The sequence below is a fragment of the Colius striatus genome, chromosome 25, assembly GCF_028858725.1.
Source record: "Colius striatus isolate bColStr4 chromosome 25, bColStr4.1.hap1, whole genome shotgun sequence".
NCBI lineage: Eukaryota > Metazoa > Chordata > Aves > Coliiformes > Coliidae > Colius > Colius striatus.
This window is the reverse complement of record NC_084783.1, coordinates 3,886,054-3,902,590: the sequence shown is the minus strand read 5'-3', so window position 1 is coordinate 3,902,590 and position 16,537 is coordinate 3,886,054. Positions and strand designations below refer to the sequence as shown.

At 49.5% G+C, this 16,537-nt stretch overlaps 1 protein-coding gene across 3 annotated transcripts in view; it reads left to right on the top strand.

The window, feature by feature from the left end:
• The first annotated feature begins 2,150 nt into the window (after nucleotides 1-2,150).
• CRTC1 (CREB regulated transcription coactivator 1) overlaps nucleotides 2,151-16,537 on the top strand; it is a 45,108-nt gene continuing 30,721 nt past the window's right edge. For all 3 annotated transcript variants that reach the window (XM_062014931.1, XM_062014930.1, XM_062014929.1), the window contains exon 1: nucleotides 2,151-2,302. In XM_062014931.1, coding sequence (XP_061870915.1) covers nucleotides 2,177-2,302 — 126 coding nt within the window. In that variant the 5' untranslated portion in view covers nucleotides 2,151-2,176. The remainder of the gene's footprint in view (nucleotides 2,303-16,537) is intronic.

The following is a 16,537-nucleotide window of genomic DNA, read 5'->3' as shown; positions in this document are numbered from 1 at the left end:
GGAATGACAGAGGAAGGGCTGATCCTGCCAGGGTCTGGATGATCTTTTAAGTCCCAGCTCTGTTTTCTGTGATGGTATCTCGTACCACGTTAGAAACTTTTAAGTGCAAGCTGGCAACTAGAATCCAGGGTAGGACGTGACTTTGTGGTTAATGCTAATCCTGACAGATGCTGAGTTTCATCCATCCATCTCTAACAGCCTTGCAGCAGTGGGTAATTATAGTCTCTTGTTTTTACGTGGGCAGGAAATGCTTATAAATGACTGGTAAACTGACTGAAGCGAGGCCACAAAGGTGATCAGGAGTGGAAGTGAGAACAGAGTCTGATTTCTTTGATCTGATAGTTCAACCCTACAGGATTTGGTTACTGGAGTCAGCACTCTTCAGGGACAGAGGGGGTTGCACCAAAAAAGGAGAGTGTCCACTTCATCTCTGTTGCTTTGTTAAAGGAAAAAGGTGTAAAGGGCAACGTGGGGGTGTTGGGAAACCATAGTGTCAGGATTTATTACTGCCTCATGTGTGTGTGTGTGTCCTGCATATCACAGCGCTTTGCACCCAGCTGATGTTAACGCAGCTGGAATCAATGGCTTAGCAGCCTAAGCTTGTGTCTCAGAAGGGCTGAACTGCCTGGAACTGCCCGAGCTCATCCCAGCAGGGTCATCTCTGCCTGTCAGCCCGACCCGTGGCAGATCCGCCGCGTCCCACACACATCAGCGGCTGCCTCAGCCAAGGTCCCGGCTCCTGGGGAAGGGGAAACAAATCTCTGGCGGTGGTTGACGTAGAGTTGGGGTTCACCAGGAAGCAGCTTCTGCGTATGGAGAATGCCACAGGAGAGGGAGAAGGTGGAGCTGGATGCGCTCGCAGGGGTTTGGCAGTGAAGATGTGCTTGTGTGGGAAGACTGCACCGGTTTGTTCTGCTTAGTTCAGAACAAAGCTGCAGCAGCATCTTCTGCTTCAGTGTACAACACACCTAAAGGGTCCAGAAAATGGGAGACTGCTCCAATCCCTAAACCTTTCCCAGAAATAACGCCTTTACCGGGTCTCTCGCACCAGGTCTCCACTGTTTAGGTGTATTGCTTGGCTCCCAGCTTCACCTATCTTATCTTGAAGGAAGAGGCAAGATAGGAATCACGGAGCTTCATCCCATCACCCCTTGTCCTGTTGCTGGTGTTAACAGAAAAAAAGTGCTGCCCCAACCTGCTGACACCCACCATTCAGAGATTTGTCAATATTAATGAGATCCTCCCTCAGTCTCCTCCAGTTGAACAGCCCCAGGTCCCACAGCCTTTCCTCACAAGGAAGATGCTCCAGTCCCTCAGCATCTTGGTGTCCCTGCACTGGCCTCTCTCCAGCAGCTCCCTGTCCCTCTGGAGCTGGGGAGCCCAAATGAAGTCCTAGCTTGTTTCCCTCTCCCTTTCGTTCCCTGCTGCACACATGCTCCATCCCAGCCCTCGCAGGTGGGTGAATGGGCATCTTTTTCACCTCGTGCCTCAGCAGAGCCCAGTTTGTGAGGTGCTGGGAAAACTAGTTTCTTCAGCAACGTTTTCTGAAGGGGGCAAAAAACTGCCCCGCAACAAGCCCCCCAATAACTTCCGACAGAACCCCGCGTACAGCCGGCATTTAACGCGCTGGGTACAAAATCCTCGGCTTCACGCTTCAGGGCGAGGAGCGGGGGGGACACAGGCACGCGCACAGCTCCCTCTTCTCCACCAAGCCCCGTCCCCCGCGGCCCGGCCGCTGTCTGCGCGGGGCACCGGGGGCGGCCCGAGGCCCGCGCCGAGTCCGGGCGGGAGGATGCTGCGGTGCGGGAGGAGCCGCTCACCCCCGGGAGAGGCCGACGCGAGGCCTCCGGGCGCTGCCGGGGGCTGGGGGGGGGGGCGCAAGCGGCGGGACAGCCTCGGAGCGCCGGTCCCGCAGCGCGCGTGCGCGCCGCACGCCCCCTCCCCGCGCGCGCCGCCGGGGGAAGCCCCCGCGCTGCGCACGCGCCCCGCGCGCCACCGCCTCCCGCGCGCGCCGCCGGCCGCCCCGCGCATGCGCCCCGCCGCCCCCTCGCCGCCCCCTCCCGCCCCGCGCCGCCGCCGCGCAGGCGCCCTGCGGCCCCCCGCCCGCCCCGCCGGCCCGCCCGGCGCATGCGCGTCGCCCCCTCCGGCGCGGGGAGGGGGATGCGGACGGGGGAAGATGGCGGCCTCGAACAACCCGCGGAAATTCAGCGAGAAGATCGCGCTGCACAACCAGAAGCAGGCGGAGGAGACGGCGGCCTTCGAGGAGGTCATGAAGGACCTGAGCCTGACCCGCGCGCACCGGGTGAGCCGATGCCGCCGCCCGCCCGCGCGCGCCCCCGCCGCCGCCCAGCGCGCGCGCCCCCGCCGGAGGCTGCCGGGGGGGGGGGGAGGGGCGGCGCCCCCCGCAGCGCCCCTCGGGCCGGGGGCAGCGGCGGCGGGCGGGGCGGCGGGCAGCGCCCCCTGGCGGGGGCGGGCGCCGTCCTCCGTGCGGGGCGGGGGGCCGCGCGCCGTCGTCCCCGGTCCCCTCGTCCCCCCCCCCCCCCGCGCCCCGTTCGTTTCCCCGGCAGCGGGCCCGGCCCCCGCCTCACGGGGCTCGCCGCGGGCCGGAGCATCCTCCGGAGATCAGCACCTGCCGCCAGGCGGGACCGGCCGGCGTGGCGGGGGCAGGTGCGCTCCACGGGGCCCCGGGGCAGGGCCAGGCGGCTGCACGGGCCCCGGGACCCCGTCGAGCCGGGGGGGCTCTGCCCCGGGTCAGGGGCGGGTCGGGCCCCTCACGGCTCCGCTCGAGCGACATCGGCTGCTTGGGGGCTTCTCTGGGCCGGGGCTGGACTCTCTCTCCCCTGGGAGGGGTCTGAGGAGGGTCCTGGTTCCTCGCCGTGGGACTAGGTCTGGTCTGAGGCGGGGGCTGCAGTTCCTCAGCCTGGGACAGGCCCGAGTTTAAAGGGACATCCTGGTTCCTCAGAGCGGGACAGGCCCAGATTGGGCCGGGGGTCCCAGCCTTGCCCCCGCCTGCCCGAGCAGCGCTTCCCTCGGGGCCCTGCGGAGCATCCCCCGCTGCTCGCGTCCGCGGGCCGGGCGCCTGGATCCCCGCTGCGGGGGCGAGCACGGAGCGCCCACGGGCTGCAGAGCCCCGGCAGGAGCTGCCGGACTCGCTGTCACTAACGCTCTGCCTGCCATACTCCGGTTGTCGTAGGTGCCAATCGCTGCGCTTCCAAACCCTCCCGGCTTCTGCTGTCTCCTCAAAGCCCATCGGCAGAAACTAACGGTGCAAGGGATGCGCCTTCTGAACGCCAGATGCCTTTTCTGGTTTAGATATTGGGATCTCAGAGCTTTTTTGTAGGGTTCTTGTCTCACCTGCCTATGTCATCATTTTTGGTTGTCTTGTAACTGTTGAGAGAGAATTTACGGTCTTGTTTGCGGCTGCAGCTTTGCAGGGATGGGAACACGGGAACACACAGTTGCACTGGCAGTGAAATGTTCTCTTTTATTCCTCTGTGTCAGGGTAGGGTAAATATTTGTTTTGAATTGGTGCTGCTGCTGGTCAGAGGGATGTAAGGGAAAGGCACGGTGCTTCTGCCAGCCCCTGCCTGGGAAGGTGTGAGGCCAAAGCTTTGTGTGCTAACCTGCGTGTTGGTGTTTTGTAGAGGATGCTGTTGGAGTTCCTGCTAGAGCAAAGTGAGGACAGTTCAGAGATGGTTGCAGTCGCTCAAGTTTGTTTTCTTTCTCAGCCCTCTTTCATGCCCCTGCAGCTCCATGACCTGGGGTTTTGCCTTTCAGTGATCAGTCCTCAGCTGTGCCTCGAGGGCTGGGTGTTCTTGAAGTGCTCAATTATGGCTTGTCCTTCACTCCTATGCTCAGCGCTCACCTTCCACGAGGGAAGTCAGGGTGCTAACTCAGTGCCTCCTGAGTGGGAGTGTTCCTGACCCAGGCTTTGCAGATGGAAACCCATCTTATTTTCAAGAACCTGGTACTGAAAAAAGGGCCCAAGATGAATAAGTTGTCCGAGGATTCTGGGTACTGAAGTGATGGAAACACTGACAAACAACTGAGTAAAATGTCTCCTTTGTAGACTTTCTCTTCTAAATTCCATGATTTCATCTGTGTTTAAAATACAGTATAAAAAGCAAAAAGGGGTTAAGCACAACTTTGCTGTTTGCTCCCATTTTCATTTGGCAGCCAGCGCTTTGCTGTCAGTTTGAAAGCGCCTTACTCAGTTTGTGGAAGCAGCCCAACATTTCTGTTGCCTTTTCATTATTAGTAATTGTCTTTTTGCAATGTTTACCATCTTGCCTGTTTCCCTCTCAGTTCCTGGTCCTCTCAGAGGCAGAGAGCTCCCCTTCCACCATTTCTTGTGCGTACACACGTTATTCCTGACCTTGCTCTGTGGCTTGATCATCTTCCACCTATTTATACTGTTTGGTCCAACTGAGAGATTTAGGTCATGGTACATCTTTCTGACCCAGGACAAAACAGAGCACGGTACTAACCCCTCCTGTCTGTATTGCCTTCACTGTTCAGCTGGGGAGAAAAAGACAAGACTTCCTTTGCCAAATGCACTGCTTTGATTTCAAGAGTGCTCCACTCTTCTCAGGAGCAGCAAAGTCCTGCCCTTCAGCTGGCAAATTCAAGAGTGCATTTTAGCTTTTCTGGTAGACACAGACCCTGTGAAGAGTCGTGGAGGTGGGTGGCCAGGAGAAGCACTGGAGCTGCTTAATTGTCTCGTGAGTGGGACCGTGGTGTTCACAATCCAGAGATTTCTGCCAGTCCCATAGTAACAAAGTGGGTGAGAAGAGGAGGAGGGGTTTTTTTCTTCCTTAGGTGACATTGACTCCTGTGTTTTTGCTGTGATTCTGCTCCTTTCCTCTTTGATGGGAAGCATGGAATTTGAGAGCTGCACGGATTTCTGTGTGTGAAGGACTGGTTGTTTACCAGGGCCTACTCTCAGCCTCTGGTGTAACACAGCCCACTGATGCTTGCTGCATTGCATAGATTTACTCACACAAAGCTGTGGCTGCCCTTTACAGTTGTAATTAACAAAACATTAACGTGCAGGATTACACAGAGAGTGCTGAGCTCTTCAAGGGAGGGCTCTGCAAAGGCTAGAGACTGGAAGCTTTTTTTTCCTCAAGAAAATTTGAGCAGAGCTCGTGACTTGCCTTTTAAAGGTGGTTCTTGTTCAGATGGAGATGTTCTCAGGTTTCCAGGGTTGTTTTTGCAGTATACATTATTGAAGTCGCTTTGTTCTGAGGGATTGCAGCTGGAGCTGTGTTTGAGCTCCCTCCTACGGACCCTGCAGTCTTACCTTAAAAGAAAAGACCCCCCCCAACTCCAAAAACCTGCCAGCCCACCTGCCTGGAGAGCTGTGCTGCTGTTGATGTCACTGGAAGGAAAATAGGTTAATGGTGATGTTTGCAACCATTCTGCAAAATTCCAGCGCTGCTTTTACAGTCTGTTCTGCACTCAGAGCCCCCCATGCAAGCACCTTGCAGGAGGTGTCTGAGTGAGGTGCCACTAACAGCACTTCTCAAAAAGAACATCTTTAGTAGTAACCTGTTTTCCTGAGTGACACAAAATTCATTCTCTGTGTTCCCAAGCTCACAAGTCAGTGCTTGGTCAGCCCGTGTGATGGGGTGGTGCCGGGGTTTTGCTCAGGTGTTGCCAAAAGCTTTTTGTGCCTGTGTTGCTTTTCTGGGTTGTTGAAAGTCATGTGAAGTAAAAAGCTGGTGTTTACATTTTAAACCTCAAACCTTAAAATCTTTGTGTTTTTGATATAAAGAGTATGGTTTATTTTTTTTCAACTGGAATATATTGTAATGGCATTGCTGCCCATAAATCACAGAGTCACAGCATGGTGGGGGTTGGAAGGGAGCTTCAGAGCTCATCCAGTCCAACCCCTCTGCAGAAGCAGCTCCCACCTAGGTCAGGTCACACAGGAATGTGTCCAGGTGGGTCTTGAAGCCCTCCAAGGAAGGAGCCTCCACACCCTCCCTGGGCAGCCTGGGCCAGGGCTCGCTCACCTCACAGTAAAAGAGTTTTCTTTATGTTTCAATGGAACTCCAGACTGAACAGCCCCAGGTCCAACAGCCTTTCCTCAGAAGGAAGATGCTCCATAAATGGCCATGTGACTGAAAAAACTAAGTAAAAACCCCATAGTTTGTCCAGCATCCCCAGGCACACACCTCCTGGAGCAAGCTCTGCGCTTGGCTATGAGACAGTCACTCATTGACTTGTTCCTTCTGGCTGTGGAAGAGATCAAAATGTCTCTTTGTGCATGCACAGAGCATCCTTTGATGTAGATAGGATGCAAAAGAGTGTTTAAAAGCATAGTTAAATCAGGAGTGCTAATTGTTGGCTTTAGAAATGCGAAACACTGATGATGATGATGCTGATGCAGTGATGTTTCCTAATGTCTTCAGCATGTTTTTATTTGATGAAAAAGAAGTTCCTGACTACCTGATAGTATTTTTCAGTGTCTGAAAGGTGTTAAAGAAATGCATCACAATCAGGACTGAGCCCTCCAAGCCCAGAGATTCATACTTTCAGTTGAAGTAGTTCTGGTCACGTCAAGTCACTGTGAGTTTCTCTCAGACATGTTGATTTTCCAGGCTCTGGGCTGTGTCATTCCCAGATACAGGCTTTAGACCCCGAATTGGTGCATTTCCAGACCAAGAAATAGCTGGCTTAAGCTTTGTCAGTGATCTCCCTCCACGTTCTCCGACAGAGCAGGACCCAAGCAGGCTGTTTCCCCATCTCGTGGCATCTGTAACCCCAGCTGTGGGCATTGGCTTTCCCGTGACTCAAATAATGGTGCAGTGTCCTTAATTCTTTGAAAGAATCCCTGTAAATCAGAGGGTGAGATTGCAGAGGTGAGCTACCCGCAGGGGCACAAAGAATCTCTGTTCTTGTGCAGAGCTCTGCTTCCCTGAGCTCGCCTGAGCTGTCCAAGGTAAACACACGAGTCGCTTCTGATATGCCATGCTGGAGAGCTCGCATGCTTTCAGTTAGCACTGGAACGTTTCCTGGGGTAAACCCTGTCAGGTTTTTGTTGTGGTTAGTTCTGCTGGGGTTTTATTTCTTTTAAAGGAGACAATGGCTTTTATTATTATTATAACTATTCCATGCATTGCAGCTGTTTGCCTCAGCTCTCGGACAAAGTCTCTTTTCAGTGCAGAGGCCAAGTGTGTCTGTTGTAATGATGTAGCAAAGCTGTGAAGGATCTGTGGGCACGTGAAGCTGGGGTTGTACAACTGCTGCATTTCAGTGCATGGGTTGTAACTCCCAGGGTGAATGTGTGGAGCTCGCCTCATCGTGCTGCGTTTTGGTTTCCTTTAGCTTCAGCAGCAGAGAGCATTTGCAGTAATTTGCATTTATAGAGCTACTCATTTAGTAAGAGAATACGTTCCCAAGGTTATGTACAGTCAGCTCTTCCACCTCTTTGAGGGTGGTTTGAGGTTTTCCCTGAGAGTGAATTGCCAAGCTGCAGAGCCCTTCTTGCAGAGGTGAGCTTTGCCTGTAGTTAAGATACTGAAAGTTTTAGGTCTGGATACCAAATTACATACTCTTGTAGTCATAAACTGGAGTATGTAGTTGTGATGACTTTGAGTTGTAGCTGCAAATTGTAGGAGCTCTAAGCCTCCTGTAGAAGTTAGAGGCAAAGGCATTAGTCAGCTGGAGGAGTTGATGCCACGTTCACCTGAGTTGTGTGCTGGCGTCAGCAGGGCAGGGGTGAAGGAGCCCTGTCTGCATACGTAAAGCATTGAACCACAAAGTGGCACAGCAGGAATCCTTCCTTAAGGGATTTTTCAAGAATATGTCCTACTGAAAAATTGTTTTACTTGCCATGTGGCCTAGATGCAAACTTTCTTCAGTACCTGGGAAATGAAACAGAAAACAGCTGTTCTTTACAGAGCCCACAAGCCCCAACCCAAAGGAGGAGAGGAAAGCCCTGGAAAGCCCTTGGTGAGACTGTGTAGGGATGTGGTGCTGAAAAACATCTTAAACTGTAGTTAGGTCTCTCAATCAGATGAATTTTTATTTGACTTTAGTTTTGATGTCATGTAAACTCCATTTTGATTTTTCTAACCATCTCAGATGACCTGTGCTGACCTGGAAGCAGCGTTACTCTGCTGTTCATCACACCACTGCTGCTAGCACCAACCATTTGTTTTCAGTTCTAGAATCAATTTATGGGTGTTATTAATTGTAGTTAGGAAGGGTTTACTTACACTTCATCAAGACCAAGACCTTGAGTCTTTGCTGAGGCAACAGCAGCGTTGTGCTTTGAAGCTTGTGTAAGCATTGGCTCCTGTGGCTGCCCAGCGCTGTCAGCGTGGTGGTTGCATCAGAGAGTGACCATATTACATCAACCCTGTGGGTTTGGGGGTTTTTTAAGGTGAGCTTTAGCCTTGGCAGTTTCCTGCTCTGACTGGGTGTGTAAGTTGCTCTGTAAGAAGTTATTGAGTATTTCTAGATGCTTTGATTGTAATGGGAACAAAACACTGATTTGGCAGAAAAGTAGATATCTTCTCAAAAGGGATCAATAAAGATTTAAACAAAATGTCTAAAAGGCTAAATATTTGTCTTTAGTGTGTATTATCTACCTCTAATTGCCAAGGAGTGTTTCCTTGGGCTGCGTTAGAGTGGTTTTGTCAGTCTGTCTGTCGGCATCGATCACTCTCTAATGGCATGTGCCACGCTGGCGTCGATGCTTTTGTGCCTAATGTAGGAGCTGAAGCTGAAGTGAACTTCAGGACACCCTTCAGCGAATGTAACACTGCATCTTAAAAAAACCCAAACCAACCAAACCCAGAAGATCAGCTTTTCTGGTTGTGGTGGCTGGAATTTTCCCCTGATGTTTCTGTCCCTATGCTGGAGTAGCTGTTGCTTTGTAGTCGAGGGGATATGAGAGCTGCCAGCATCGAAGTGGCTGCAAAGAAGCAAACTGTCAAAATCTGGTAGATTTCTTTAGAATGGTAGAATGTTTTTGAGTGGTGGGGGTTGGAAGGGACCTTTAGAGCTCATCCAGTCCAACCCCCCTGCAGAAACAGGTCCCACCTAGATCGGGTCACACAGGAACGTGTCCAGGTGGGTTCTGAAGCCCTCCAAGGAAGGAGCCTCCACACCCTCCCTGGGCAGCCTGGGCCAGGGCTCCCTCACTCAAACACTGAAACAGTTTGTTCTTATGTTTCAGTGGAACTGTTTGTGTTGCAGTTCATCCCATCACCCCTTGTCCTATTGCTGGATACCATCGAAAAAAGGGATGTCCCAACCTCCTGACACTCACTATTTTTTTTGTGGTGAACATTCACTTTGTGACAGTGACCAGTTGTGACCTCAGCACTGCTTCCCTTTCTTTTCTTTTGGTGTAAACTACTTGTGTTTTGGTGAAGAAACGTGTTCCCAGAGGCTTTACTGTAAACCTGAGACACGAGCCAAACATGTGAGCCTTCATTAACTCCTTAGCTCAGCTCAGCCTATCTGATAGCACGTAGGAGTTACTATTTAAAACGTGGCTTTGATTTGTTTTAAAGGATTCCTGTAGTATGTTTGCTGCTGTGTAAGTGATATCCAGGAGTAAGATTCCTGTCAAGATCTCTACTGGAGCTTGTTGAGCCAAACGAGCGTTGCAAAAGTACGTCTTTGTCAACCAGGGATGTTTGTGTATGATCTCATTGGTACTTGATGAATTATGAAGTTGTGAGTGAGTGCTGAGAATGGTTTTGTTTTCCAGATTATTTCTTGGGAACTGAAAATTCTTCCCCTTGTACCAGAACAATCCTTTGCAAGAACACAACAGCGCACACCCGCCAAAATGAGCCTTAAGTAATGAAGAAGAGCAGAGTGCAATGGTGTGTTCTGGTGTTAGGCTTCAGTAACGATCCTGCAGCCTGGATTTCACAGGCAGATGTTCTCAGGGTGTGTTTTGCTTTCCTGCCTGCTTGATCTGTCGCTTTCTGTGGGAAAATACCCTCTGTGATATCACTGCTGGGCTATCCACTCGTGTTTTTAGCATGGTTAGTGGTCACTGTGTGGTGGGCAGATGTGCTCATGGCAGGTTGCAGTTCTGTTACGTGAGTTTTCAACCAGTTCTGATACCCAGCTATTACTATTTATGTTACTCTTCTTTTCCTTGGATGGGAAACTCTCAAAGGGCAGGGAATTTGAGCTGATTTTCCAAAATGCAGATGGTGATAGTTCCCAACCCAGAGAGCCTATCAGTTCTTGTGACCTGCCTTTCTGTACATTGGTGCTTCTTCAGAGTTGTGGGAGAAGCAGCATCCTGTAGCAATGTGAAGATGTGCAGATGGCTTTTGTAGCTCTGGAATCCTTAAATGGAGTTTTGAGATGCTAAAATGAGTTAAGGGGAAAAAAATCCAGCCTCAGTTGTAAAAGGGAAGAGAGTGATTGTTCGATACACAGACCTCTCACCCTTTTCTTTCCTTGCAAAGCCTTTCTTAGATGAGATTTGTGGCATCCATTTAGCAGCCACCAATTACTGGAGTGGTGTTACTGGGTTTCTGTGTACACACAATGGACAAGGATTGTGTTTGTTGCAGCCTTTTAATCCCAATTCCACAAGACCTTTTTCCCCCTCACCACCTCTATGGCATTTCTCCACTGGTGAGGGCAGAGCAAAGCCAATGTTTTAGCTGTGGCACAAATTTCCACTCAGATTCAAATGTTTTATTGACCTTCTCGTTGTAATTAGATTTTCCTCTTGTGCAGTGAAATGATGACATTGTTAGGAGCCTTTAGCACTCGAAGAATTTGGACTCTAATGGCAGATATTTTTAATACCCAGAGAATTGTCTGATGCCTCACCTTAAGAGCTACGAGCAGTTGAGCTGTAATAGGAAGGCTTAAGGTTGAGCTTCTGTGGCAGGAATTGGAGGGGAGATGCTGCTCCAAGGGGTGTTGCATCAAGAAGAGTGTGGGCAGCAGGTTGAGGGAGGTTCTTCCCCTCTAATTTGCCCTGGTGAGGCCTCATCTGGAGTCCTGTGGCCAGTTCTGGGCTCCCCAGCTCCAGAGGGACGGGGAGCTGCTGGAGAGAGGCCAGTGCAGGGCCACCAAGATGCTGAGGGGACTGGAGCATCTTCCTTGTGAGGAAAGACTGTGGGACCTGGGGCTGTTCAGTCTGGAGGAGATTGAGGGGGAATCTCGTTAATAGTGACAAATATCTCACTGGTGGGTGTCAGGAGGTTTTTCTGTTGTCTCCAGTGCCAGGACAAGGGCTGATGGGATGAAGCTGGAACACAAACAGTTCCACTGAAACATAAGGAGAAACTGTTTGAGTGTTTGAGTGAGGGAGCCCTGGCCCAGGCTGCCCAGGGAGGGTGTGGAGGCTCCTTCCTTGGAGGGCTTCAAGACCCACCTGGACACGTTCCTGTGTGACCTGATCTAGGTGGGAGCTGCTTCTGCAGGGGGGTTGCACTGGATGATCTCTAAAGGTCCCTTCCAGCTCCACCATTCTGTGATAGGGTGATTTTGGGAGCGGGTGGTACCTCGGTTTCAAGGGCTGAAGGTCACTGGGAGGTGACTTTCTCCCCGTGGGAACCGACGTGAGCCATGGCAGCAGCTAAATCCTCCGTTTCTTCTGTCCCAGTAGGTTTTTAGCTGAACCAGCTGTGCTTGTGGCTACCATCAGCGTGGAGTTAGGTGCTCTCCTGGTGGCTGATAAAACTCAAAGAGAGAGCAAACATGCCCTGCTTGTGTCCTGATGGACAAAACTCGTAGGGTTACATAACTGAATGTTCATTCTTTAGCTAAAAATAAAAAATGGAACAGAAAAGCTATTTTTATCTTGCTTAATGAGGGCATCTCTGCTTTTATTTCATCTTTTCTGAGACATTCAATAGGAGAAACGGGGATGCTTTGGGAACTTTATTTTCAGGCTGCACGTTCCTTCTCCATCATCCCGTGAAATCTTGTCCCTCAGCCAGCACACGGTTGTGTTGGCCTGCTCAGAACGAGCTTTCTTTTAATCTCACCTTGTCAGCTAATAATGGTCTTTAAAATATAGAGATTTTTGAGAGTCTTGTGCTAGATTTAAATGTACTGAGGGGAGCAAGGAATTCTTTTTGCTGGGATATAAGAAAGCTGAGCTTTGGGTTTGAATCCCCTCTGCTGTATCATATATCGAATGATCACCGTACACGCTCCTCTCATTTTGAAACCCTTTCGGAGGAGAAGGGTGGCATTTGCAGAGCTGGTTTGTTTTGAAAAGCAGTGCAAATCAGGTTTGGTTCATATTGTAGCTTAGCTTGGCTCTCTGCCCGGTGATAGAGCACAACTCTGAAGAATAGTCACTATTTTAAGTCTCTGGTTGTACCGTATCCTGTTTTTACTTGCTACTCAGTTGTGACTGTTAAGTTTTAAACGGTAAACCTTTGTTCACCAGAAATAGCAGAGTGTTTTTAAACACAGAGTGACAGCCTGTGTGTTAAACTTTATTGTTTATTATTATTGCTTTATTTATTTATGCAGATTCTCTGAGGTGTGTTCTTACTGATCCTTTGCCCTCAACCTCCCCCCCCCAAAAGTCAAACAGTTCGTTTTGGAGAAAGTTAAACAGCACTTAATGCATAAAGAAGTGCCACTGTTCAAAGTTAATGCTGGTGTAAGGCAGAAATCAATAATAAACCAGAAAAGTGCAGCATGAGGTCTCCCCTCCCTCTTCCTCTGCAGAAGTTAAACGTTCTGGTTTGTTCTCTTGGGGTTCACAAGAAAAGGGATTTTTGCTTTGGAGCGTGAGGCGTGTTTGTGGTGGTTTCTAACCAGCGAGTGTGCATTAGGGTGTGAGATCTTTTCACTTTCACATGAATTCTAGAAGACATCTGGGGGTAGAGGTCCGAGTATGTGTGTAATTTTTATAACCCTGTTTCCTCACAGTTTTATAGCCCAGGCTGTCTGGGGAGTTGGTTGCAGCTCCTGAAGGAGAATCTAATGGTGCCTTGGAATTTGTAGATGACTCATAACAGGACAAAACAATCCAGTTAAGTGATTTGAGGTCTTAAATAATCTCTTCAACAGGAAGGTGAAGAAAACATCATGAACTCATGAGTAATAATTGGCTCTCTTGGAGTGCTAAAAGTGCAGTGATCGCTAGTTGGCAGGGATTCAGATGATTCCTGTTTAAGCTTTGCTGATCAATATACATCCCTGCTCTTATGAATGAAATTTATCTGACTGGACTGTAATGCTTTTAGCAAAGCAGACTTACAGTTACCAGTTGGGAGAAGTTTCTTTTCAGTTGGTTTATAGTAGTGACACTTTGCATCTCAGCTGCGTGGGCCAGGGCTGTGTCTGATCTTCTCGGGTTTGCTTCTTCTCCCGCTCTCTGCACGAATCAGACAGGTGGCCAGGACGGTTTCTCAGTGAGGAAGAACCTGCTGTAACGGCTGCACCTCGAAACAGAGAGAGCCTTGCCTTTGCAGTTCTTGGTTTCGTGGACATGCTAGCTGCAAAAACCCAAATGGTTTCAGACAGTCCCAAACTCAAAGGGACAGGAGTGCCTTCCTCACCCCACCAGCATTGTCGTAGATACTGGAGAGAGGATTCACTCCATTGTCTCATTTCTCCTTCCCAAAGCACAGAATCATTCAGGACTGCCTTAATTTTGTAGAGAGGTTTACACAGCTGCAAGGGACCCACTCAGGAGTTCCCCTAGATGCAGACCCTTTGAGACATCACAGTTTTACTGGTAAGCCACTGAAACTGCACCATACTGTCACACTGGCAGGTAACCTTTAGGGTTAGTCGGTTATTAACTCTGAATTGGCTATCTTACTGTTTCCTTTCTTCTGAGTAGCACTTTTCATTAATGATGAAACCCCCTTCTTCTGGTTCTCAGTTTGCTTTTCCATGGCATCCAGAGAGAGCTCCTGTTTTCTTTCAAACTCTGGCTCTATGAGGTAGAGGAGAAGGATTCAGCTTCCTCTGCCCTCCATGCAGACCCCATGCAGTTCATGTTAGCTGGGATGCTCACAGGCTGTAGCAGAGTTCTTTGGGTCTGGTCCTTGAATATGTCACCTCCTTTTTTTTTGGTTATTAATTTCTGAAGTCTTTGAGAAAAAATGGGTAGTTTAGTGCACTGTGAAACCTTCAGTCCTTGAACAGCATGTTTGACAGAGTACTATAGCTATGCACTGGAAAGAATCAAATGCAGCGCTGGCCTTGTGTTTGCTGCTGTGTTGTGAGTTAAGGCTTGGTGATGAGGGGTTTCAGCGTGGCAGAAATGAAGCTGTTGCTCTTTTGTAGCTGTTCAATTCCAATATATTGCAACAGGTTCTTTCCCTAAAGAAAAGAAACCCCAAACCAAAGAAGCAGGAATGCATTTTTGTTCCCTTTTCTCGATTTTTTTGCTCTCCATGACGACGTTTGGCTGGCCAGCAGAGTCCTGTTTGTGTCCTGACATGTCGATGTGATAATGGAACAAATACTTGAGAGTGACTTCAGTGACAGTTATGGTGATGGAAGAGTAAACAATGATGTAGCAGTTCTCAAAGCATGGGTTCAAATCCAGTTCATACCATATGTCTGGATTTTTTCGTGGTAATTTTCACTTGGTTTGTAGTAGACATTTGGCTTCCTGTTTTGGCTTGGTAGTAGTTTTCTCGGCAACATCTCTTGTGCTAGGATGCTAATAGCATTAGAAAGCCAAATAGGATTGGCAGAGGCAACAAGGGAAACTTTTGCTCTGCTTGTCCACACTTGACTATTTCTAGCTGGTGTTAAAATCTTCACTTCTATGAAAATAAAAACACACTTAAACTTAGAAAAAAAACCCCAAAACCTCTTGCAAAACATTTTGTTACAAAGCTGATGATGGAATATTTTAAGTCCCAAGTGACCCAGACAGAGCAGCTGCTATCACTGCAGATTATACCTTTCCTCTAAACTTCAGACTTCATTTCCTTTACCAGCCTTCCTGGGAGGAACAGCTGTGCCTTTGGATCCGCTGCTGCTCTTGGATCGGTACTTGAAACTGCAGGAAATAAGTTACTTCAGAAATCTGGCTTGATGGTGTTTCTTCCTGACTGTGACAGCCCAAATGAGAGAGAAATGCAAGGGATTCTCTTTTCTTTTCCTTTGATAAATGAGTCTGTGTAGCCTGTCTCTGTTTGCCAGGAAGGGCTGTGAAGAAGCTAGCTAGGCTTTTTCTATTCTAGCCTTACTGCCTTGTTGGCTTCGTGTTGTTGCCATGAATGGGTGATTATTCAGAAATAAAAGAACAGTGTCACTTGCAGGCACATGTAAATGTGTTCTGATTTGGAAAGGCAGCTTTCAGAGTTCCCTTTCTCTATCTACAGCATACATTAGCCTGAAGGGGTTGATAGCAGACTGCATACTTTGTGTAATTCTGGGTGTTTTTTAACTAGCTCTGTGGTCAAGAGAATCAATGTCTTTGATAAAAGAGTCAATCTCAAGGGCTGGAAGGGACCTGCAAAGCTCATCCAGTGCAACCCCTCTGCCAGAGCAGCAGCACCTAGAGCAGGGCACACGGGAACTCATCCAGCTGGGTTGGAATGTCTCCAGAGAAGGAGCCTCCACAGCCCATTTGGGCAGCCCCTGCCAGTGCTCCCTCACCTCAACAGGGAAGTTTGTCCTTGTGTTTCGTTGGAACCTCTTCTGTCCCAGCTTGTGCCCATTGCCCCTTGTCCTGTCATTGGCCATCCCTGAGCACAGCCTGGCTCCAGCCTTCTCACACCCACCCTTGATGCATTTGTGAACATCAGTGAGGTCACCCCTCAGTCTCCTCTCCAAGCTGCAGAGCCTCAGCTCCCTCAGCCTTTCATCACAAGGCAGATGCTCCACTCCAGCATCTCTTTGTCCCTGCACTGAACTCTCTCCAGCAGCTCCCTGTCCTTCTGCAACTGAGAGGCCCACAACTGGAGTTTCCTGATACTACGCCTTTGTCTTTATATTGGGCAGAGCAGCATTAGGTGCTCTGAAAGACAATTTGAAAGAAGTGGGTTTGCATCATACTGTTTCTTTCCCTTTTCTGTGAGGACATTCTTTGGCTTGGAGGTAAACATGGAGCGCACACACACACACACACACACTTCTGTGGGTGCATGCTCATGATAGGGAGAGTACTCATGTTATTAGATTTCATCATCTGATCTTTAGTTACTTGCTCAGTTGTACTGGAACTATAAAAACATTCTATAGATTAAAAAGTCAAGCATTCCAAAAGTCTTTCCAGTCTTCACTCATCTCCTTCTGCCTGAGCAGCGTGATAGTCTCTAATTGATTTATCCTATATTCCCCACTCTCCTCGTGAGCCCAGGACCCCTGCCTCGTTCAGGCACAAGAATAGATAATGGTGGCTTACTGCAAGGCTGTGAAAATGTCTTGATTTATCCACTTGTATTGCTCTGGGCCTTGGAGGGCACCAGTCAAACTTGGGTTTGCTGACAGCATAATGAAACCCCCGGGGAGGTGCTCAGCGCCTGATGCTCTGAAGGAATCCGACCAGCTTTAAGGCAACTTAATCTTTACAATACTCTTCTGGCATGATTCTTCTCATTTTATAGGA